At 39.2% G+C, this 26,364-nt stretch overlaps 1 protein-coding gene across 3 annotated transcripts in view; it reads right to left on the reverse strand.

Moving 5' to 3' along the window:
• Positions 1-4,207: 4,207 nt before the first annotated feature.
• The window catches only part of CEP76 (centrosomal protein 76), a 35,091-nt gene continuing 12,934 nt past the window's right edge, over positions 4,208-26,364 (reverse strand). For all 3 annotated transcript variants that reach the window (XM_038390847.2, XM_043508133.1, XM_043508132.1), the window contains 8 exons: positions 24,788-24,973; positions 22,413-22,510; positions 20,926-21,054; positions 18,106-18,297; positions 15,707-15,873; positions 11,445-11,778; positions 6,164-6,381; positions 4,208-4,597 (listed from right to left, as the gene is read on the reverse strand). In XM_038390847.2, coding sequence (XP_038246775.1) covers positions 4,459-4,597; positions 6,164-6,381; positions 11,445-11,778; positions 15,707-15,873; positions 18,106-18,297; positions 20,926-21,054; positions 22,413-22,510; positions 24,788-24,973 — 1,463 coding nt within the window. In that variant the 3' untranslated portion in view covers positions 4,208-4,458. The remainder of the gene's footprint in view (positions 4,598-6,163; positions 6,382-11,444; positions 11,779-15,706; positions 15,874-18,105; positions 18,298-20,925; positions 21,055-22,412; positions 22,511-24,787; positions 24,974-26,364) is intronic.

A 26,364-nucleotide genomic window follows, 5' to 3' on the forward strand; every position in this document is an offset into this window, starting at 1 on the left:
TACTCATAGCACTTGTATATTGGAAGGTTTACAAAAATGTAAATTAGTGGTTATAATGTGAAGATTTCTGTACTGTTAGAGAGTTAGGGTGACCAGATGAAACAGACAAAATATTGGGACACGTGGGGGAAGCAAAAAAAAAAGGCAGCTGGAGCAGTTTTATTGGGATGTCTGGTCACCTTATAGAGTTGCACTATGGATTCACACACAACCCTTTCTGATCAAATTTCCTCTTACTCCTATTTAGTTAGATATAAGGTTTCTCTTATGATTTACTTAAATTGTAGTTTCTTCAGGGCAGTTTCTTCTTTTTGTTATCTCTTTATACAGTGTCTAGCACAAAAGGGGCCCTGAGCAGGCCCCTATGCACTACTTCCTACAAATAATTACTCCAATGGCATACTGGACTTCCAGTTTTCAGAGGCCTAAGCATCTGCATAAATCACTTTCTCCTATAGTTGGTCTCCTTTGCTCAGTGACTACCAAAGTAAGAATTCAATAAGGTATGTTGAAGAGCATTTTTTTTTAAAATGGGAATGAAACAAACAAAATTAGTTTGAGTCTTTCTTCTGTCAACAAGACTGATAGGTGGCGTTATCCATTAACATTAAACATCAATTATAAATTTGGGTTTCAAGATCATATTGGAATCAAGCTATATTCTACAGTATGGTTTTAATTCTCTCTAATCTAGCCTCTTCTATCCTGTCCTCCTTTCTGTGGCATTGATTCATTCATGACTTTCACTAAAGCTTCATCTATGGGGGGGGAGGGTGCTTTAAAGTATTTTTTTTACATTTAAAGAAAATAAGGTAATACATTTTAAGTAAGTTCTTAGCTTTTTAAATCAGACTATCTAAAAGTAGCCAAAATTCAGCTTACATTAAGCAACAGTACAAATTAATGCTGCACTGAGAGATCAATTTATACTATAGTTATTTCTTTGCAGTTCTCTTTCTACCATTTTATTCAGAATATCTAAGAGGGAAAAAATGTACGTTCTTTGCATCCAACATTTATGTAAACTGTTGCAACTGACAAACTGCAATATTAAATTTTACAGAGTGACCTCTTCTGTATAAATTGAATACTACAGGTTTAAGAGGCCAAAAAAATTAGATTTAAAAGACTCATGCCACAAAAGACTACAACCCCCCATTTTCTGAAATAGTTTACATTTGGCAGTATATTGTTTTTAATGTAACTGTTGTGGATTTGGGTAAGTTTCTACATTTACAGATATCAACATACATACATACTTACACACTTGAGCAAATTAATTATTTTAATAAAAATATATTGGGTTAATTTAGCTATATCCACCCAGTAAAGTGACCTCAATCTTTCAAGTTAAGTAAAAATGGACAAATACTGGGGAAATAGCATTGTCAAAAGTTTTCATCAGGCGATTGGCTCATTGTGGGACATTGGGCAAATCAAACCCTCTTGTGAGACCTCAGTCTCAACTGTAAAATATGAATAAATACTGTTACCTTTGTAAGGCACTTTGAGATCTTGAATGTAAGGCCAAGTCTACAACTCAATGTACAATTAAAACCTGGGTGTTGCAGGAGCCAGTACTTTATGATGAGTCAGTACTTTAATAATACTTTAATAAATACTTTAATACTGAGTTGAGAGCGCTGTCCAGAGCGCTCACAATGGAGCACTTTGGGATAGCTCCTGGAGGCCAATACCATCGAATTGCGACCACACTACCCCAAAATTGACCCGGCAAGGTCGATTTCAGCGCTAATCCCCTCCTCGGGGGAGGAGTACAGAAATCAATTTTAAGAGCCCTTTAAGTCAAAGTAAATGGCTTCGTCGTGTGGATGGGTGCAGGGTTACATCGATCTAACACTGCTAAATTCGACCTAAACTCGTAGTGTAGAGCAGAGTTTAACCAATGTCCCAAGATTGGTGTTATGTGGAATCATGCTGCTGAAGATCTCTACTTATGTCTCAGACAAAAGGTAAGTTCCGACTCTTTGTTGCTATTATATATATATATATATATATCTCTCAGGGCACTTTCCAGAGTTAGGGGTGTGACCTATGGTGTCAACCACAGTTACTGTTAGCAGAAGCACTTGAGCTGGAGCTCCCTGGGATTACAGAAGCTGGCAGGGAGTAATTTTTCCTTATTATATGTCCCTCTTTATCCATGGTACTCAAAGACAATCTAGGACTATCATATATAGTAAGCAGGATGTTGAGTCTTACTTTATTGTGCTGCTTGCAAGACTCTGAGGCTGTGCTGAACCAGCAGAGACCCTGGAGCTAATGCAGGGACAACGAAGCAACTAACATGCAGCCAGTGCCTACTGTGACTGAGGTAATCATTGCCAGGAAGCCAGAGACAGTGAAGGAGCAGAGCTGGGTCTGTGATGCATGCTGATGCTGAGAAATTATTTTTCGATACACCAGGTAAATTAAATTAAATGCTCCAAACTTCATTAACACAAGTTAAAGTTGCCCAGAGGTGTCTCGTGCCATTCCAGCTGTGGAGAATGCCTAAGCTTAAACCTCTGAAAACCAGGAGATACAAAATTAAGGCACATGCCACCCTTGCAACACCTGAACTCTGCCCACACAGCAGCACATACATATTAGCACTCTATTCTCATATACTACGGCCACTTTGAAAACAAAGCATGTGAGCACTACAGAACAAAGAAATCTCATCCTTGCTAAGGCAAAACTTGGGTTTAGGTCAGGTGTAGCAAACAGGAGCTACCTACACTGGACTATGCTCACCCAGTCTATTACATTAAAACTACCCCAGACTTCCTAAGTGTTACCCCCACATCACACTTACCAAGAGTTCCTTCTACACAAGTTCTACACAAGTTATTCCAGAAGAAGATAGCAGGTGAATTTAAAATTTGAAATAGAATTTAAAATGTGGAGTAAGTGTCCACACATAGAGCTATTCAGAAATCATTATTCCTGAACAATTTAATGTGTAGACAAGGCGTAAGCCCTGGAGGCTACTGCCATATTTGCCACCAGATTGCAGACAATTCCCCTGGAAGATGATATCCTGGTGCACATCCACTAACACAACCTACAAAATTCAATGCTGAAATGAAGCATACTTGATCTCTTTAAGTACACAAGCACTTCATATCACTCACAGCTCTGCCAAGCTGTTCCAACTAATCCCTCCAGCATTCAATACAGCTACTCAACACCGTGAATACAGCTGGAATGTGTGCAGATAAATGCTGGGAATTCAAATATGTGGAACACAACATAGTGGAATATTCTCTTTGTCTCTCCTTGTGTCTATTGTAGTTTCATCGAGTTAGAGGCCACAATAAACCAAAAGATTGTTTAGTCTGACCTGTATAATACACACCAGAGCATTTCACCCACTTACTCCTGTATTGAGCCGAATGACTAAAGCATCTTCCAGCAAGGCATCCACAATCTTGATTTGAAGACATCACAAGATGGAGAATCCACCTCTCTTGATAGTTTGTTAAACCTTTGCACATCCCTTACTGAACCATTCCCAGTGGCTACTACCAGCACCAGGAATACGGGGCGGGAAGGGGAGAGTTACATTTGCACTGTGGGGGTGGTACACACCTTAACTTTGTGTGTTTGTGTTTCTTGGTTTTCAGAGGGGTTAATTCATCACTCTACACATTCTAGAACGGCATGAGGCACCAACTCTGCATTAATGAAGTTTTGGGGCATTTAATAAAATGTGGAGACTATTATATTGCCATTGCAGCAACCATTGATGTTGACACCTCAGCCCTTGCTACATCTTACACTCCGGATCCTGGTAACCTCCTTGAACATACACCAGAAAAATATATTCTCTGACCTATCTAACAATGGTAATTTTAGTGGCACCATTACCATTATAGCAGCCCTCAAAGTGCACACACATATCAGCTGTCAAAAGATGCCTAGACCAGTATGTAATTGAGACAGGGATAAAAGTGTATCCCCTCCTAACAGAGGGACTATTAGCATATTGGTGAAAATCTTTGGTGCAAACCAGAAACCAAAAAAGGGTGACAAAGTGAAAGGGTCCCCCAAGAGTAAGCAAAGGAAACACCAGTGGACTTGGGTAAATAGGAATGTACAGAAAGGATGCTTACTTTTGATGAATCCTTCCACAATTTGCAACTGTGAAAAGGTAGATATTTGCATACATGTTTTAACGAATGCAGATCTTTACCACTAAAAATGTAAATAAAGCAACTTTTATTAAAATAAAAATATACACTTTATATAAATACACATTACAGTATATACAAGTATTTTGCCTTAATTTTGTTTTAAATACACACATTAAAATATTCACAATCATCATCAGAGTGGTGTTTATCCAAAGTGAAACATGAAATATAATTAATATGATATTTAATAATAATGTTCATTTGTACTAACACTTATGTACACTGTTTCAAGGCTCTAAGAAATATACGTGATTTTTTTTTAAAGTACTGAGCGATATTTACAAGCAAACATGATCCAAACAGCACATGCAGATTCAGGATATGTAAACACTCGCACACGAACTGCAAGCCGCACTTGGTCTCCTCTACAACAGATTATTTCTTCACAGAAAGGAGATCTATTTGGCAGAGAGAAAACATGAATAATATGGTTTAAATATTGCGATTAGTTATGAGTGACTAAATCACTATTAAACTTTTTAGTTAAAAAAAATTGTACAAGTATTCGTCATAATTGAAGCGACAGACATATTTCCAGGACATCAATATGCCAAAATCTGGCTTTTTGATGCTATGACAGAGTAACATCATTACCCGATTAGTAGGGTCCTACCAATTTCACAGCCGAGCACCGATCGTGAAATCAGCCCTTCCCCGTGAAATCTGATCTCCCCTGCTGCTGGGAGCCTGTGGCTCCTAGCCATACTGGTGAGGGACAGGACTTGTCCTTCTCCTGCATGGCTTCTCTTGGTGGAGATCAGATCCACCTCCAGAGGCAGCACAGAAATGAGGGTGGTACACCCTCACTTCTGGGCTTCTGTCCCCTAGCCCCCCAGCTCCTGAAGTTCCTGCCGTGGCTCTAGGCACTGAGCTCCTGGCTTCCCCTTCTTCCCCCAGCAGCTCCTGCGGGGCTGGGGACTTCTGCTCCCTGATGCTCCAGCCGGAGAAGCCCGGGCTTGGGGCTTTTACACCCCTGCCACCCCGGGCTCGCGGCTTCCACAGCACCACACCCCACCAGCCGGGGCAACCAAGGCTTGGGGCTTTGGCACCTCCCCCCTGCCAGAGCGACTCAGGGCTTCTGCCCCCCCTAGCCGGGGCTCAAGGCAGCCCAGGCTCAAGGCTTCAGCCCCCCAGCTGCAGCTGGGGCTCGGGGTGCCCAGGTTTGACACTTCTTCCCCCAGGGCTCAGGGTGACCCAGTTGGGGCTTCTACCCTATGGCTTCTTTTGGGGTTGGGGAACCCATTTTTCCAGGGAGCCCCTGCCTTAATCTGTCACTGTCCTAGACTAGCTCCGAGCAGCATGGGAGTGGGGGATCCTACCCATCTCACCTCCCAGAACCTCCTCGAACTGCAGGAAGCTCGGAGGCTACTAGCTAGGCAGCACAGAAGTGAGGGTGGCAATCTTGGGACCAATGTTCCCTCTTATTTTTGACAGGCCGTGCGCGCAAAAAATGTCTTCTGTGCAAATTGTTGTGCTTTGTGCAAATTTTTTGTGCACGCAGCCTTTCACCCTTTGCGCAGGGTTCAGGATCCATGTGTGCTTTGATTTTGCTTGATAGTATGAAGTGTCTCAAGTATTTTAATAAATCTAACTACCTTGACCTCTCAGACCTCTCAGGTTACAGCCTTGACCTCTCAGCTAATACTGTCAATAATTCTACTGATTTATCAAGGCACCGTGATATTAACAGCTGTCCATTAGATAGATACTGGGCTGAGACAAATTATTTCACACAGGCTACTAAATAGTTACTACCGATCTGAACCAGATTTAGATTAGTGACCTAGATGGGAAAAACTCTGTTCCCCATTTCCAGTTCATTATGCCATTCTGTTTTCTTGTGAAATCCCTTTTGATAAAAAAGTGATAATTTAGAATTATTTCAACTTCATCAATTATGAAAACTCACAACCCATTACATGTTTATAAAACCTAATACTACTAGATTTACATCTTAATCTTACCGAAGGCATGTAGAAAATGCTCTTCTTGCATTTCTGTAAACAAAATGGATGGGAAATCCTTTAAATGTGTGACCATCAGGTACTGCTCTCCTTATAGCATCCTGAAACTCTTCATTTCCTGCAGAGATGCTTGTTGTGCGTTCAAGCTCATAGGCTGCCAAGGCTGGTGACAAGAGATAGGATAGCTGGTCATCCCAAACTGTAGTAAGGCCTAGATCCTGTAGGATGAATCACAGAACAGAGTACAGTATAGAATGATTGGTCTCAAGGCACTAAAAAAAAAAGTTTAGACATATGGTAGATTAAAACACATCTATTACATATATGTGCCAAGATCAAGCCTATCATGCTGACCAATACTGTCTCATTGTTTCCTTATACTCCTGTCAGTATCCATCCGCTATCTCTTGTTTAATACTTCATTGTAAGCTCTTTGGGGCAGGGTCTTTTTGTTCTGTGTTTGTATGGAACCTAGTGCAATGGGGTCCTGCTCCATGACTAGGGCTCCTAGGCCCTGCAATATTACAAACAAAACAAAACAAAACAAACAAACATTCATTAGTCAATGTTGGAAATGAAAAGTAAAAAAAGGTCAATACTGCCTACCAACTACTATTACAAAAACGTGCCTTTGGCAGGAATTACACCGATAGACAGAAGATTTAGTTCAGGATGAGCTGCAAGTGGGATAACTTTGTACTCAACGGGAAATCTGTTTTAGAGGCAATGGGAGGGCTACAGTTCATGTGGTTCAGGCAGGGGTGGGCAAACTACGGCCCAGGGGCCACATCCGGCTCTCCAGACATTTTAATCTGGTCCTCAAGCTCCTGCCAGGAAGTGGGATCTGGGGCTTGCCCCGCTCTGGTGCTCTAGCCGGGGAGCAGGGTCAGGGTCTTGCCCCACTTCACACGGCTCCCAGAAGCAGTGGCATGTCCCCTCTACAGCTCCTACACACGGGGCAGCCAGGGGGCACTGCATGCTGCCCCCGCCCCAAGTGCTGCCCCCACAACTCTCACTGGCCAGGAACCACAGCCAATGGGAGCTGTAAGGGCAGCACCTGCGGACAGGGCAGAGCCGCCTGGCCGCAGCTCTGGGTAGGAGCCACAGGGGGGACTTGCTGCTGTTTCTTGGAGCTGCTTGAGGTAAGCACCGCCTGGACCCTGCCCCCCTGACCTTTTCCTGCAACTTAACCCCCTGCCCCAGCCCTGATCCCCCTCCCGCCCTCCAAACCCCTCAAGTCCCAGCCCGGAGCACCCTCCTGAACCCCCAACTCCTCATCCCCAGCCCCACCCCAGAGCACGCACCCCCAGCTGGAGCCCTCCAACCCCCAATTTCGTGAGCATTCATGGCCCGCCATAAAATTTCCATACCCATATGTGGCCCTCGAGCCAAAAAGTTTGCCCACCCCTGTTCTACAGCAATTATCAGACATGAATCCATGGCAACAACAGACTTAGAATTTTGTATGTTCTGTTATTTTCCTAGCTCTGAACTGTGAATTAGCAAAAATTAAAAGTAAAGTCAGAGTACAAGTCAAGAAAAAAAAGCAGACTAGAAATAAATACAATTGACCTAATTACAAAGTAATTTTTGCATAAAGCCAAGAGCCACTTTGTTAGCATGTGTGTAAAAAAAGAGCAAGGCAAATCCCAAAGTGAGATTCACTTACAAATAACATTTCTACTGTCCCACTAAAAATAATTTCCAAAGGCAATGGACTGCATAACCTGACTTAAAAAAAATAAAATTGAAAACTACAAAATTCAGTATTGTGCACGATCTTTATTTGCTCTATATAATGTTGTATTTTGTTTGTCCAATCTACTGTTAAAAAATTCCTGCTTAGGAAATTAAAGAATGTTTGGTGCATAGTACTGGGCTTCAGACTAAGCCCACTAACTGCTTCTTCCGCAGCAAGTATGGACAGTCTTGAGGCATGAATAATTAATCTCAAGATTTACATAAAATAAAAAGCATGGATAAGGATACAGCTAATTAACTTGGTTTGTGATCATGTCAGATAAGCTTTGTGGGTTGGGTCTATTTAGTATAAGAATGAGGCCAAAAAACCGCCAATGCCCCCAGAGATTCTAGAGAAAAGTGGCTCAATAGCATTCCTCTCTCTAAGTTGTAAAAGGAAAAAATAGTCAAATATACTGCTGGTGGATACCATTACAGTGAGATGTAATATGAAGATCGTGATCAACTGCTACTGAAGACACTGTGTGCTCTTTAAAAATGTGGCTGTGATTCCTGATATGGCTAAACAGCAATTAAGGTAACTACATCAACCAACCCAAATTCCTCTTGTAGTTTTAACTGAATAAATAATTCAGTTCTTGTCCTAAACTTTTGTGTTGTGTCAGTAGTAGGTAGGCTGACCAGACAGCAAGTGTGAAAAACTGGGAGACGCTGGGGTTTTTTGGGAGAGAGAGGGGGTGTAGTTGCGTATGTAAGACCAAGCCTCTAATATTGGGACCTCTGATCACTCTAGTGGTAGGTGAAGTACAAAAGCACATTTGTATCTGGCTCTTTTTGATGAAAGACACTGTACTAATGTGAGTATTACTGTACATGGCTAGATAGTTTATATGAAGTGAGTAGAACACAATGTATGGTGGCTCCAATGTCAGGGCTTTAATCTCTGACACTCATCTCACTGATGTTATTGCCACAAGGAAAGCGACCTTCCATGACAGGTGGGAAAGGGAACAGGAGCCCAGAGGCTCAAAGGGTGTCGGACAGGAGCCCAGACTCACAGGAAGAACCTTTTGAGGCCTCTCAGGAATCTGATCGACATGTCATGCGAGAACACCGTCTGACCTTGGATCAGCAGGTGGAAAGTGGAGATGGCTGTGAGGTGCACCCTGATGGAAGAGAGTGCCAGTCCTTGGTTCTTAAGATGAAGCAGGTAATCTAAGATAGATTGCAAGGAGGAGCACGACAGAGAGATGCTACGCTCAGATGCCCAGTGCGAGAACCTTGTCCACTTGGCCAGGTAGGTCGCTTTGGTAGAAGGCTTCCTGCTTTCCAGAAGGACTTGCTGGACCTTGTTAGAGCAGGCCTGCTCCTCTGGGTTCAACCACGCAGAGTCCATGCTGTGAGGTGGAAGGAGACAAGGTTGGGGTGTAGGAGGCGCCTGTGATCTTGCGAAATCAGATCCGGTCGGTTTGAAGGGGCCAGGTCGTTGCTATGCCCATCAGCATGCCGAAACAACGTTGTCATGGCCACGCCGGGGCAATTATGATGACTTGGACCTTGTCTCTCTTGATCTTTGACAGGACTCTGCTGATGAGTGGTATCACCAGCAACACATACATCAGACACCCTGACAATGACAGGAAGGTGGTGTTGGAGAGAGAGAGTCTTTGCCCAGATGGGTCCCTTAAGACAGACAGGGAGAGCGTGTTTGTGGGGGAGGAGGAGTGGAGAGGAACTGGATAATACAGATCGATCTGATGATGCTTAGGAACCAGCTATTGCTTGTAATCGAGCCCCAAACATTGTCAAAAGTAATCCAGTATGTCTCTGAACAGAAGTGGGATAAAGGAAGCGATGACTAGACCACTGCTCTGGACCAAAAGAATCAAAATGGGCACTTGGGGGTACCGGGGGAAGGTATGTCAACTGGCCAAACTCTAAACCCAACTGCCTCCTCCTCTGGGATCTACACCTCTTTCTGGGGTAATCTCGCTTCTCTCAAGGAGGAAAAGGGTGCCCAAAGGTGCTTTGTGGATGCTTTGTTGCTGCTGTCGGCCATTGATGTAGCGCCTCTGAACTGAATGTATATACACCCCCCAAGGAACATAGGGTGGCCCTAGAATCCTTGAAGGAGTGCAAGGTCTCATCTGTCTTATCTGAAAACAAAACCCAGTCGTGAAAGGGAAAATACTTTACAGCCTGCTGCACATTGGAAACAATGCCCAAATTCTGCAGGGAGGAACATATGTGCAACCCAATTGGCACTGCTACTGAAGAGCTCCAATCCCAGGCACACAAGGCACTGCTGGACCTATAGTAGAGCACCCATAGGGACACTACTCGAAGAACCAGCGGCAGCACTCTCGGAACCTGAGGGTGACCTCCAATCTGACACAGGCCTCTGTGCCAAAGCAGGCCACATGGTCTGTTCAAGCAGGTGATGCTTCATGTGAAGATCCTTTGCCTGAGTACATTTAATGAACAATCTACAGCTCAAACACCGATCCTTTGTGTGGGCCTCACTCATGCACAGGAAGCTCCATATGTGAGAATCATTGTTGGAGGATCACTCCCGCACACGATGGACAATGTTTAAACCCCAGTGAAGGCATCACAGGGGAATACTTAACTAAATATAACTAACACTAAGGGCACTATTAACTATATACTACTAGGAAAAAAAAAACCCAAACATTAAAATAGTGAAAGATTGTGATGTTTAGGCCCCACAGAGATCTGACTCTTGCCACAGGCAATAAGAAGGAACTGAGTTGGAAGACGGGATGTGCCACTTCATGTAGCCAGGGAAGGGAATATGGCCATAAGACGCAAGTGCTGCCTCATTATGGGTACTGCTAGGCAAAATCTGTGGCTCTGATGTGCTGGGCGCATACACACCTAAGTGGAATAAACGACTTCATCTAGTCTAAGAACTAAAATCTTTCCAGACTATACTTCTGCACTGGCTAAATGTAACAGAGTTCTTCTAAAGTTAAAAAAAGAGATGAGCCTAAGAGGGGCTTAAATCCAGGAATGCTATATCCAGGAGGTTATATGTGGAACAAGGTGTAATTTTTTTAATAAGTATTAGCCAAATTTTACAGAAATTAACATGAAGACTTACGGGTATATCAAAGACTAATCCCAAGTCTTTAGCAGATGTTTAAAGATTAACCTATTTAAACTAGCATTTCTTCAAAAATATATTGCATTTGCTTTTAAAAGGGCTTCTTTATTCCCAATGCAGAAAGAATCAAACCCAGCACATTATTGCACTATCAGTTAAACAGGAGAAGGGACAATTCCAACCTTGGAAGGTACTGAGATATTTTTAATCTTGTAAAGTACTCAGACAGAGTGATTAAAAAACAAACAAATACAAATTTTTAAATTGCTTGATGCAATCTTCTCAAACAGTTTCTTTCAGTCACATACACTAAATAGTGGTGCAATGATGACTGCTGGGAGCATGTACTGTAAACCAAAACGCCCCCCCCTGCAAATTTTTAGACAAGGAGATACTAAAAACTTGATACCTCATTTATTTGGCATACCAATGAAAAACATTAAAGAACAGTACCTTTCTGTGTTCTGACACCAGTATTCTCAGCTGTAATTCTATCTCATTGCTTATTACCGCAGCATCTATTGTGGAAGCACAAAGAGGGGGGAAAGGAGGAAGTGAAGTTGTGGCCCCTGGAGAACACACAGATTTGATTGCTTCTCCACTCATTGGTTTCCATTTAGATTCATTATGCAGGTCAAACACACAGACTTCCACCGCATCGGAGGGCTGGCAATTCCCCAAGAACTTCTGATGATTAAAGACACATCCTACTGTTCGATAAGGATACATTGGCTTGGGTTGTTCAACAAGTGGAGGGTCATCCGGATTGATAGCAGTGTGGATGTATCTACAGATCAAAAAGGTGTGCTATTATATTAAGAATATTTTGAAATAAATAAATGTTTACTTTATTGGGAGAGGATTACAAGTTATAAATATTTAGCTGGCACAGAAATATAATGAGATTGTTTCACCATGAAAGAACCTTACATCACAAATTACTTTTCTTAACATCATTTAAATTGTCCCCCCCCCGCCCTTTTTTTAAAATTTACATGAAAAGGTACTATGACCAAACTAACATTTTTGTTTTAATCTTATTGTAACGAGATGCTCTGCAGTTGGAAGGTGTTTAAAACCAGCATGGGATCACATGAAATCCTACATTCTTGCCCCCAGTTCACCTTCACTGAACATTCTTACATAAACTTCCAGTCTGGGTAACAATCCATTTATTCATACTTGCATGAAATATATCATTTGTTTAGTTCCTATTATGTAGTGCAGTCAGCTGATGAGCAACTGCTTCTCTTAAAGCTTCAAAGAGATCAGTCAGTGAATTAACATTGCTGGGTCATTCTCTCACTTCAGTCATTTTGGAGGAGCATAGGATGCTCTGCTACGATGCTTGGTATTTTAGAGTATGTAAGGTATATTTCTTAAAATCCTTCTTGTCCAATTGTTATGTGATATTGCATTGTTCAAGTAATACCACCTCCGGACAGAAAGAAAGATGTGCAAAATAAAAAGAAAAATACAAACAAAAAAAAACAAACAAAAAAACCCCAACAACAACTAGGGAGCACTCTTACTACTCACTGGTACTGTGTGAGCACTGGCCTTCCCCTCAACTGCACTCATTGTATTTGCTTTTAAAAGGAAAATGTCAAATTAACTACTTTTAAATATTATAGATATAGATAGATAGATGTTTTATTCTCTTTCCTTCTCCTTTTTCATGTGGAACATAGGGCCTTCACCACTGCCTTTCCTGTTTGCTGGTCTCCTGATGAGGTCTTAGCTTCTTCCTGTGTCATTCTGATTGTTTTCAGTTTTCCATGGTATCTTTGGTCTACTCATCACCTCTTGCCCTGGGAGTTCCAGTCCAACACCTATTTATTTCACAGCAATCTCCATTTTCATTCTGTCCTATCGGTTTCTGTTTCATTCTCTTCCAGACTCTTTGTGTTATTTTTTTTCTGGTCATCTGGTAGTGAGCATTTGTCTAAGGCAGCTGTTCATGGAAAATTGGAGTTTAGATTGCAAGATTGATACGTTTCCAAGTGTCAGCACCATATAATAAGACCGACTTCACAATTACGTTAAATATTTAAAGTTTAGTTTGGAAGGCAAGAGTTACATTTCTCCAAATCATCCATAGAGTTATAGAAAGGCATGTCTGGCTTGTGCTATTTTAGCTTTAAGGTCTTTGATTATTCCACATGTTGTACTTACAATGCTGCCAGGATATGTGAAATATCGGACTTCTTCTAAGTCAGTCCCAGAAAACGTTATTGGTGTTTCTTGTTTGTTAATTCTTGTGGTATTAATTTTCTCTGTGGTGATTTTCAACCCTACTAATGGTGCATAGGCCTGGAGATTATTTGTATTGGCTTGCATGTCTCTATGCATATGGAATAACAAATTGATGTCATCTGCAAAATTAAGGTCCTCTAACCTCTATGTGAGAGTCTATTGTATGCAATTTGGGTGTCCTATGGTTTCTGTCATTAACCAATCACTACCAGTAAAAAGATCATGGATGACATAAGACATCCTTGTCCGATGCTTGCAATAACTTTGAATGCTTTAGTCATGTATTATTTGGCATTTCCTATTTTAATAGATGATCGGAACTGTGTTCACAAATTTTTGAGGGATTCTATAGTGGCATAGCAACTTCCATCAAACTGTTCTGTCACTGTATCAAAGGGTTTGGAAATCAGTAAAATTCATATCAACTGGTGACTGTTGTTTGATCAACAGTTCTATGATGATACATAGGTTTACTATGTGATCTATACACAATTTTTCCTGTCTGAATCATTGCCTATTCTTATCATAACCTTGAATCTACAATTTTCTTTATTCTGGCTAGTATAATAAGTGTAAATACCTTACCTGGGATAGACAGTAGTTGAATGCCCTTCCAGTTTTCACACTGACTGAGGTCTTCTTTCTTTGGAAGCTTCATATATGACCCTTTTTTCACGATTTCATATTTTTTCTTCTTTTTTATACATCAGCCCATCAAAATGTCCACTGTGTTCTTCAAGTCTGTCTTAAGGACCTCAATTAGTATTTTATCTGGCCCCCATGCCTTTCCACTTTTTAAACTGATTGACTGCTTTCTCTACTTCTACTCTCCTGATAGGTCCTAGCTCATCATCTATTATTTCTTCTTCCTCCTCCTCCTCCTCCACTTGGGAAATTGGCTACTGGCTTGCCATTCAACTGTTGACTCAAGTACTTCCTCCATGTATTTAGTTCTTCTGAGGTCTTTGTTGTTAAATTGCCCTCACTGTCTTGAACGGATAGGTTGGTATTTGTTTTTCTGACAACTGTCTAATGATGTTGTACAGCATCTTCGTGTCATTTTGGGTTGAAGTAGTCTATGCATCTATTGCCATTTTATCTATAAAGTTTCATTTGCCTTTCCTAGCACTCCTTTTGGCCTCTTTTTGTTGTTTGCAGCATATTTCTCCTAGAGTCACCGCGTCTTGTGTTCTTGCTACTTTTTAGTTTATTTAATTTTGCATCTTCTGTTTTATGCCATATACCCTCAGATAACCATTTGTTGTGATGTTTCTTCCTGAATGTCAGCACTCCTTCACATGGTTTTAGTGAAAGTTTCCTTTACCTGTTTTCATTTGCTTTCTGCTGTCCATCATCTTAATCTTCAAGTACCTCGTATCTGTTTGCTAGCTTTTGTGTTCTCATCTGTTTTAGCTGGTGATGTTGTGATATAGACATCCTGTTATTCAGATCTCTTTGCTCTTATTTCTGTTATCAATTTAGCTATCACTAGTGTGCAGTGCATTCCCCCATCTGCCCCCTTCCTGGTACATACATCTTCTAAATGTCTTCATTTGTGACCAACTGTAACATGATCAATTTGGTTTCCTGTTGTATGGTCTGGTTACCTCCAACTTACTTATGAATTATATGGTGTGAGAAGATACTTCCTCCAGTGAACAAGTCATTCATTCCACAAAAATCAGCAAACATTTCACCATTTTGGTTCACTTCAACAAAATCTTGTTTGAAGCAAGAAGTGCTGTGAGTTTGTTTTTTAAATTAATATTTAGCATTTGGAAGACTTTCCTAACAAGATATTATTTGCAAAGTAGGCCAACTGCTGGTCCTAAACTATTTAAGTGTACCTCTTTAAGCAAAACATTCTAAATGCATAACAAGTCAAAGATCAGTCTGAGGCCAGGCCAAAGTCACAAAGTCAGAGTCCATTACCAGACTAAAAGCATGGGAGAGAACCAGGATTAGGATGGGACAGAGTCTTGCACCAGGCTCAGCAAGAGTCCTAAGCTGAAGACAGTAAACCAAGATCAGAGTCAGGAGCCAGACCAAAGTTGAGAGCTAAGAGTCTGGACTCCAAGTGAGTCACAGAGAGCTGTGGTGAGGAGGGGATCTAGGACAAAAGCACACTAAAGGTCTGCGTTGCTCAGACAACTTCCAGAAATGACCTCCTGGTTTATATGGAGAGTGCCAGCCAATCAGGTAATCATGGAGGGATGTTCTCATGCCCCTTAGGGCAGGACTTCCTGCAGGGCTTAGCCTCTCAGTACTTCTTGGTGGCAACTCCTCCTGGGTTCCTGGCTGTGATAAGGAAAAGGCATTTGCCTCAGATCCGGCAGCCCCTTGTTCTAGTGCCACAGGTTTTTACACAGACCCAAAAGATGGGAACCTGGAGTAACATTACCTATGTTTGGAAAATACATTTTACATTATCTTAATTCCCCTAAACTCATTTTACTCACCTACGTCCCGTTAAACTCTCCCAAAAAGTGATGGTTCCATCAGTCCCACAAGTCATTACCCATGTGTGAGGGACTCCTTTTGCTTTTGTTCCTACACAAACAAAGGCTTCCAACCCATATCCAAGGAGAAGGCTACACAGAAGGTTAGCATGATCTTCACAGTCACCCTAGATAACAAATATATTTTTTATTAACCACATTAACACATATTGCAGTCATTTTTAAGGCTTCTAGTCATGATGCCCCAAGTCTTTTTTTTTAAAAATAATTTATCTACAAAAAGAGCACAACAGAACAATAGTAGGTATTTTTAAAAATGAGCAATGTGTGTGTTATCAAGTATCTTGCAATTCTTTTGTGAATATATTACTCATGGAAGGTGGCAGGTTTGACAACCATGGAGACTATACCACCCAGAGGACAGGTACAGCAAACAAATAGTAAGAAACAATCTATACATGTAATACTCACTCTAGGGCAAGTTCATGCATTAACCTGCCAGTGTGCCTCAGCTGCATCCCAGAAACAATATTTCTAAGGGGCATGAGATATGTGCCACTTTCCATCCCCGTTACATTTTCATCCTCTGAGGAGACTGACAGTTTTATTTGTGATGGTTTCATCATGTGGACACCTGACCACTAGGAACTAGACTGAGATCTCCAACTCATTTCACAGACAAACTTATTATTCTATTCTGGTGGCCTGTTAAATCTCTTCACCTGACAAGTCTCTTAGTTCTCTGTGAGGCATTGCTTCATTTCCTCTAAGAGGCTAAAAAACGCCCCCAAAAATAAAAACAAAATTTCATTTTGAACTGAAACAATCAGTGTGATGCAATTTTTAAGAAAACTTTTGTTCTGTGCCTTGAATCACACTCTGGGTATGAGTATTATTCAAGAATATTTCTACTTATTTTAGAGTGACTAAACCAAAACAAGAGCTGGAAGCACATCAACAGAGGAAGCAGTCCTCTTAAATAGTAAAGGTACATAAATCAGGCAAATATCTGCTGGAAATATAACAAAAGCTCTATTGCATCATCACACACTTAAGGTAATAATTAAGCCAAATTACAAAACACATTTGCAAAAGAGAAAAAAAAGTTTTAGATTTTATTTCTCAAGGTTTTTTTTTTTTTTTTTAAGATTAAGCAATTAAGTATTTTTTTAAAAAAAATCTCTATAATGGTTAAAAGAAAATTAATGCAGCTAAATACAATTCTCAACTACAAAAGAACACCATCTTTCAGAAGTTGTAAAGCAATTCTTTGAAATATATACCTAATAATTCCAAGAATGAATTAAATATTGAAAGTGATCTCAGATATCCTGAAGTCAGATGAGATTTTATAAAACTGTGACTCAAATATTAGATGTCAGATTTTTGCATTTCTCAAGCAAAAACATATGGTTTCCAAATTTTTACAAAAAAGATCAGTTGTTGTCTTCCTTAAAACACATCTATTATCTACTTTCACCTCTAAGAAAAAAGTTTTCCAAAAGTACTGCATGAAGCATAACACTCCAGTATATACGAGTTTTTTCAGAAAAATTGAATACTGCATTCCTCAATTATTCTAATGATGTTGTATGTTTTGCTAAATTTATTATTTTATACCCTGAAGAGGTTTCAATGCTAATGTAAAACCCCCTAAAAAGCACTTACTGAAAGCAGTGTTAGTGAGTCTATAGAGCCCCCACCTGATATGAGGGGTCATTATGATGTTGAAGGATAAGAAATTAAACCAAGATTCTATCCCTTTGTGCTCACTAAAGATCCCATGGACCTTTCATAGGAATAGTGTAATATTCTAACCAAATTTTAAATGTAGGAAACTACATTTGCCTATTTAAATTCTGTCTGCAGTTTCTGTTGGCTATGGTATTCTGCACTTCCATAAAAAATAATTACACCTGTATGTTTATAATAGGTTTAACCCTTCAGAGGTGGCAACACTTAAGTAGGGGGGGGTTCAGAAGATTCTTGCTTCTCTTTGTTGCATTCTGGGATTATTCGTGATTAAAGAAGATATTTATTCAGATATGCAGTAGATGCAATCCCATGATAAACTGTACAGTCCCTACTAGTCTAATGTATGTTGTGAAAACTGAATACAAAGATTTGTTTCCAACCTGTTTATAGCATATCCTCCCTCAAAAAGAGAGGCTTGTAAGAGACTTTTCACCTTTCTATGGATCATTCAAAACACTCCTTGCCTATTGTTTAATGTATATGTCATGATATGAAAAATACAAGATAGGCACAGGTTATCATTTGTAATTTAGAACATATCCCCTTTGAAATAGAGTTTAATGTGTATATTTTTCAACATGTAAGTCACTTTAAATAATTAAAAATATAGCACTGCAGTTACACAGAGAAATATCCCATTATACCTTATTTCTACACAGAAAAGCCAGAAGGGTGCACCACTGTTCTTGTTTACCACCACCTCCTCCAATGATGGGGGCTCTTTCATAACCAAGGACATTAACAAATCTTGCAGCTTGCCTGGGTGTGTCCAGCAACCGGCCTGCTCGAAGTGGTCTGACATATGAACATACTGGACGGTTTATCCCATTTTCATCCTGAACATTAAAAAAATTGTGATGAATGGGGATTAATCAAAGTTCCATGTGAAAACAAAATGCCATCAATCTTTTCTGGGAATGAACAGCTGCATAGCAAGATGAAACCTGTGTGTAATTAACTCTGATCTTTTGCTTTAAAAGAAGAAGTCATTTAAAAAATATTTGATTTGCTTCTCTTTTGTTTTTAATGCCCTTTTAGAAGCAAAGTAAACAATATTAAAAGGAAAAATTAAAATTAAGTGAATTTAGCCTTGGTTAAAAAGTGCCAGATTGACAACAGATAGTCCTTGAATCCACAGAACAGACACAACAAGGTAGTAGCAGTACTAGCTTCAACTTCATCCTCCCCTTCTAGGAATGAGAAGTCGCTCAGCCAATCTTTGACAGCTCTGCTGAGATTGGTAACAAGGGTGTTAATTTTATTTATAAAGTGCACCCACTCCAGAGTAACTCAGGGTGCCACACAGGCAACTGCAATAAAATTATAAAGTCTTTTCATTAAGTATCATATAATGTAATATGCAAAGCCAAAAAATATTAAAACTGAAGAGATTAGTCAGAAGTTCCTGCAAAGACAAAAAGGGTCCTGACAGTAAACATTCACCAGCTCATTTTAAAGACCTATTTAACATGGTCACATGGCAATAAACCTTTAGGTTACTGCCAACCAGGGCTGGATTTGAGCTACTGATATACTACTCTACATCCTAATTTCAGTGCCTCCCACAATATTTCAAGGTAAAATAAATTGCATCATTATTTTTATGCATATTGGGGTTATTTTAATTCATACAAAATCAAGTAGATACTAATAATTCTTAGATATTCCTCAACATCTCCAACCAATTGGAATGAGAAGAAGGTTCTGACAGATTCCTATCAGGTTATGAGGAATGCCTGCAGAATCAGCTTCTTCATAATTTTAAGACAGGTTCAAGCAGTATAAAAGTTCATTTTTACCACTGTAATATCACATAGTCAAGCAAAACTAGTAGTAAGTTATACAGGTCACGCTAATAAAACCTTTCAACATACATATTCTGTATAATATACACTAACTTCTCACTTAATGTTGTAGTTATGTTCCTGAAAAATGCAACTTTAAGTGAAACAATGTTAAACGATTTTTTTAATTTTTCCCATAAGATTTAATGTAAATGCGGGGGGTTAGGTTCCAAGGAAATTTGGGGGGGCAGACAAAAGGTATTATACCATACAGTACTGTACTGTGGTTGGGAAGTGTCCCTGGTTTACCCCACACAGTCACAGCCCGCTGCAGGCAAGGATGCTAGGAAGCACCTTCACAGCAGCAGTGGCAGCTTACCTGGAGAAGAACAGGAGCCAACTTTGCTGGGGGATGCTCCAGGCCCACGTCTTCCCGTCACCACTCCACTCCAGGCCCATCTCTTCCAACCCCCAGTCCACCTCCTCTCCGGAGCACGCTGCATCCCCGCTCCTTCTCCGTCCCCAGAAAGTCTTAAGTGCCGCCAAACAGCTGTTTGGCAGGCTTAGGACTTGGGGGGGGGGGGGAAGAGCGGAGACGCGTTGCTTCCCCACTCTTCCTCCTCTCTCCCAGCGCTTCCCTGCTGCCAAACAGCTGTTTGGCAGCGCTTAGGACTTTCTGAGAGAGAGGGGGAGGAGTGGAGAAGAGGAACTTGTGCAATGCTCCCTTGTAAAGTCACTGCTCTTCCGCAAAATCTTACATGCAGTGTACAGAGCAGGCAGCCAATCGATGTTATAAAGGAGCATTGCACAACTTTAAACGAGCATGTTCCCTAATTGATCAGCGACGTAACTTTGAAACAACGTTAAGCGGGAAGACATTAAGTGAGGAGTTACTGTATGCACCATATGGATTACAGAAAGTGTATTCTAGGAATAGAAGTTTTTAGTCTCTTTTATTTAGGCTTGCAGCTTCAGGAGATAATGGACTTCAAAGATGTGAGATGTTTGTGTTCAGGCCTTGGTCAGATATAACTTTCGGGAAGGAAATCCATATTTGGGTGGAGGAGAAAATATTTCTCTGGCAGATTGGCTTAAGAGAAGTGGCCGCGGTTTGAAGCTTATCAGAATTCTGAACGAGATGGAATAGTAGGCAGAGGACAGGCAGCCATAACTCAACTTTTATAACTCATAACTTACTTTTATATACTTCCATGTTACATATGTGGAGGTGATAACCATGTGATAAATAAGGTTACCATGCAACTTTGACTCTCTCGTCTTCTCTATCTATGTCTACTGGGATTTATTCTAACATTATTAAACTCTGAGCCGCTTCAATAAAACAGTCCCATGATAATTTTTAAAACTCTAAAATAGTCTTAAAAGTTGTTCCGTAAGGCATCTGGCATATATAGATTACATGATGTTTTAGTGTGGCATAAGAACTTGTTTGGAATGACCTGCATAAATCACTTTAGGTTTTGCCACTTGTAAGTAATGCAGAAATCTCAAATTCATTAGGATGAAATTTTATATCAGATCGAAACATGTATTCTGAACCTAGAAATATACACTCTTATGCAAAATAGGTTACTTATACCTGTAGTCTATACGTACAATTAAAATATCTGAAATTGGGAGTAGAGCAGATATTTGAATCTTTTAGAAGAATTCACAAACCTGTGCAAAAATCTTTACCAGCCTTGTGTTGTGTGAAGGCCTGATCTGCAAGTATTCTCTCCACCACTGCTTAGCATACACAAGAAACAAACGCTCTTTTTCTGCTGTTTTCTGCCGTTCTAAGGCAAGCTACAGTAAAAATAAATGTATTTAACTTCAATATTCCTGATATACATTAATGCTATGAGAGAAAATTCTAAACTGTTAACAGTCACCACAGTAAGCAGTGGGAGCATCAAATCTTTACATTCTTAAAAATAAATTTAAAAATAAATGAATAAATAAATAAATTGACTTCGTATTTAAAACAACACTTATGCAAGTGCTGAAAGTAATCTTATTTAGGGTTTGAAATATTTCCTAAAAACTAATGAAAAGAAGTATAACACTAAGTTATTTGACAGGTTTCAGAGTAGCAGCCATGTTAGTCTGTATTCGCAAAAAGAAAAGGAGTACTTGTGGCACCTTAGAGACTAACAAATTTATTAGAGCATAAGCTTGCATCTGATGAAGCGAGCTGTAGCTCACGAAAGCTTATGCTCTAATAAATTTGTTAGTCTCTAAGGTGCCACAAGTACTCCTTTTCTTTTTACTTCTTATTTGGATGCTAAAACACCAAAGAGCTAGTAGATTTGTCATCAGTGTTGTGTGTCTTATTAGTGAAAATGGAGGACAACCTCACTGAGTCTTCATATAAATATTTCCTGGCTTTCATGAGGGGAAGTTAGTAAGAAGACAAACACATGTCATGTATACAAGGAAAAGAAATGCACTGAAGCTACCTTATTTTGCTGCTTAAAGGTGATTAAAATTAGGTTAAAGGATAAAACGTACATGAAATTCGAAATAAAATTGTGAATGTTTTTTTTTAAATTACAAAGAAGAAACAGCTGCTTATAGTGATTTTTTAGATTAATATAATTGTTCAACATGAATATTCTTCAAGACAATTTAAAAATCCAATGTCAGAGAAAAATACTTTGTATATGTGTAGTGAAAGACTCAAGGAGCTCAGTTTATTTAGTTTAACAAAAAGAAGGTTAAGGAGTGATTTGATCACAGGCTATAAGTACCTACATAGAGAACAAATATTTGAAAATGGGGCCTTCTTAACAGAGAACGACATAACCCAACTCAACGGCTGGAAATGGAAGCTAGACAAATTCAGACTGGAAATAAGGGGTAAAATTTTTAACAGCAATGGTAATTAACCATTGCAACAGTTTGCCAAGGGTCATAGTGAATTCTCCATCACTGGAAATTTTTAAATCAAGATTGGATGCTTTTCCAAGAGATATGTTCTAAGAATTCTTTTGGGGAAGCTCTCTAGACAGTGTTACACAGAAAGTCAGATTACATGATGACAATGGTCCCTCCTGGCCTTGGAATCTATGAATCTATGTATCAACACGTCTGAAATTTGACAGCTGGGTGAATTTAGAAAAACAAAACAAAAACACTCTCTATAAAAATTATGAATTACTTACTTGAGTATTAACTATTTCCTGGGACAGTGTCTTATTTGGCTGTGGGTACATCTCAAGTCTGATATTTAGGACTCCAACAGAAACCTTTGATTCTGTACCTTTGAACCAAAATACCGCTTGATCAATTCACTGAGAATTTCAGAGGCATCTATGACATATAGATCAGTCAACCAAGAATGAACACAAAAAAGTTAAATAATTTAAAAAAAAATTATCTGTCCATTTTAATTCTGAAAAGAAAGATGCAAGTTTTTCTTACCATCATATTAGATTGATGCTTAAATATTTGTATATGTCTGACAACAGCATCTTGAGGCCCCAATCAAGGATAAGGGACCCACTACATTAAGTACTGTACAAAAAGATTTAAAATTCCCCCACAAAAAACTGACAGTCATTGCCCCAGAGATCTCACAATTTAGGATTATGACCTGATGTTAACAGGTGTAACAAACAAACAAATATTTCAAAAAGAGGATGAGGCAACAGTGAAATTAGCAACATAAGCAACAGTATCAGCTAGCTATTTGTCTAGCTCAGGGGTTCTCAAACAGGGGATCACAAGGTTATTACATGGGGGTCGCAAACCCCACTTCACCTCCAGCATTTATAATAGTGTTAAATATTAAAAAAAAAGTGTTTTTTAATTTATAAGCGGGGGGGTTGCACTCAAAGGCTTGCTATGTGAAAGGGGTCATCAGTACAAAAGTTTGAGAACCACTGGTCTAGCTACATCAAATGGCAGCATCTACAAAATACATCACAACACAGGTAGGACTTAAGGGGAATTTGAAAGAGGATGAGATAGTGGTTTTATGGATTTTAATGTTTTAATTGAATGAACAAGTAGAAAAATCACAGGAGTTTTTCCATTAATAACGAAAAATTATTCAAATCCTTACACTCATATGGTTTGTGTGTACTTTTCAGACTCTCTTCTACCCAAGTCTATGGTTGTGTGTTAAACTTCTTGAATAATTTCATTTTGTCAGTGAACTATTTGGTTCTTTTTATTTAAATTTAAAAAAATCCACAAAAGTAATGAAGGTAATATAAACAATGGTGTGGTCATAGCAGGGTTGTTTTTCCTTAAACAAGCTTCATGTCAGGGTTTTAATCCTTGTACTTCAACACTGGACTGACTAATCCATCAAAAAAAAAAAAAAAGCTATTTTTTTTAAATTAGCACTTATGTAATACCAAAAATTTTCAAAATACTTCAAAAACAGTAATTTAATCCTCACAACAGTATTCTAAAATATGTAGACAAGTTGTTCCTGTTTTACAGATTTAGCAACTGTGACAAAAAATACTCAAGTGACCTACCCAAGAGTACAAAGTGAGTCTATTGCAGAGCTAGGATTAGAAGTCAAAGATCTTCTTCCACCGATCCTAAGTCCATGTCTGGTCCATTAAACTATAGTGCCTCAAGAATTAAAAGTTCCATCCCAATTTGGAAAAAAATCGTGTATTAAAGCTACGCTTAATGATAAACCTATACATTTAAAACTAAACTACTATCTTAGCAGCAACATGCTTTATTCAATCATGGTAACCTGTAGAACTGAGAGCCCAACACTGTGCTCTCTGTGGCTAGTTTTAAAATTGCTATTCAGAACTCTGTGAACAGCAATGAAATTGTGAAGAATGTCAGTTTCACGCCAATGATGTTCTGGAGGGCTATGAGCAGAAGAGGCAGACGGAAATATTCACTCATAAAAAGGGAGCAAACACAAAGGCTGACAGGTGGAGTCCAGAGACTTCTTTCCTCCTCACCCCTTGCAACAGTCAAGAGGTTTTAGATAAAGAGCTGAGTAACAAAAACCCTTCACCCATGCAGCAGTCAGGAATCTCTAGAGAAGGTAAATACAAAGAGACTTCTCCCTTCCATTTGCTGTGAGAGTTGGAATTTCAGATTTGACATAGCTAGAGGCTGACAAAATATGAAGCCCCTATCCAGGGTTCAAGGACAGCACCTTGGTAAAAATCCAGCACCCTCCCTTTTCACAATAAGTGGAAATGCGCTTCTCAGCAGGCTGACCCTAGAACTTCCTGGTAGTGGATCAGCCTCGTCTTTTGGATCTGTCTGGCTAGGTGGTCTTGTCTGGTTATTTATTTAAGCTCTTTAGAATATAAACAGAGGCGAGGTCCCACCTCACAATTTCTCCAATCATAGAAACGAATTTGGAATCTTTTGTACATCAGATGACAGTAAAGAAGAATCTGATTACAGGTATCCCATATAATTTATTAGGAGATATTATTCTATGTTAGTTAGCCAAACGATGAAGTCATATTGTAAATACTGGTTTTAGCCACAAGCAATTTTTATATAATATTTAATTTGCCATTATAGCTGAAGCGTTTAAGCTTACCTACACCCAGAAGTTCTACAGCAACATTTGTTACTCTGTTCTCTGCACCCAGGACTGATCGCCATTCCAAGAAATAGGATGCCACTAATGTGGTCTCACCAAATGTGTCAGTTTTGATCAGAACCATATGCACTGGATCACATATTGATAACATAGTGGTTGAATCCACCATTTTACTTCCATCACCTGCCATTATTAGACCAATACAAAATAACAAGCACATTACTTCAATCACAATATCGTCATTACAAATGCTCCCCACTAGAATTGCTTTAAGAGAACACACAGTTACATCTTCTAAAACTTGGTTTTAAATTACTGCGCAAGTTAAAAAGCAATCAGTTCTGGCCACTCATCTCCCCCAGTCTCAAAAGAAGATATAGGAGAAATAGAAAGGATTCATATACAAATTATGACAGAAGCATGGAAAGACTTCTATATGAGGAAAGACTGAAAATATTAGGATTGTTTAGTTTACAAAGGTGACAAATGGAAGGGGCCAAGATGCAAGTACAGAGAATAGTGACTGTTCGAAGGAAAGTAAACTTTTTGGCACTCTTATTTGGCCCTTCTAATAACATAAGAACAATGAGACATTCAGTTAAATGAAAAACTAGCAAATTTAAAACTGATAAAAGGAAATATTGGATTTGTTTGTTTTTTTTTTTGTTTGTTTGTTTTTAAAATCATGATGCATACTTAACCCGTGGAACTCATTACCACAAGACACATTTGAGGAAAGCTCTTAATACATTATTTTTTTTAAAAAAAGATAGGTATTTAATGAGAATATCCTCAATTACATTAGCTGGGATACTTTAAACAATATTACCCATCACGTTTCAGGGCACAAGCCAACTACTAACTGACAGCAGTTAGAAAGAAACTTCCCCTATGGTCAGGTTATTCCATAATAATCTTGTATGGGCTTTCTAATACCAGATGCTTCAAAAGAAGGTAACGTAGGTGAACCACTGATCTGATGTGGTACAACAACTCTTACATTCCTATGTTTTCATTTATACCACTGTATGCATGAATGTGGAATCTTCATCTGCTGTTTTACTATCTGACTAATTTAACAAAAGAACTATACATTATTTTGGTACAACATAAAAATCAATGATAAGGCCTTCTAATATTTTCAAGAGGACAATGGAATATGTCTAGTCTGAGTGGCTACAAGACTTCTAGCCTTGAACTATGCAGCCAAGGCACAACAATATTCCAGCATGACATACATCCTGTTTCATCTTGTTAATTCAATTAAAATATTTTGGAGGTTTACAACATGATAATAAACTTGCCCATTAAACTCCTTTTTCAACATATTTTGATTGTTTTTCCTAAGTTAACATTCTTTCTTTCTGTATCCCTTTAGGAAAGGAATTGGCATTATTGTACAACAGCCTACAGCCAACAATAGATGTGGCAGTGGCCACCATCTATATTGACGGGCTAATATTATTAACAACCTCTAATGTAATCTAATCCATCTACATGTTTTAATTCTGATATGATAAATACTCAAAAATTATTGCAATGGTCACAAACATTCCCTACATTTCCAACTAAAT

This window comes from Dermochelys coriacea, chromosome 2 (genome assembly GCF_009764565.3).
Source record: "Dermochelys coriacea isolate rDerCor1 chromosome 2, rDerCor1.pri.v4, whole genome shotgun sequence".
Classification (NCBI taxonomy): Eukaryota; Metazoa; Chordata; order Testudines; family Dermochelyidae; genus Dermochelys; species Dermochelys coriacea.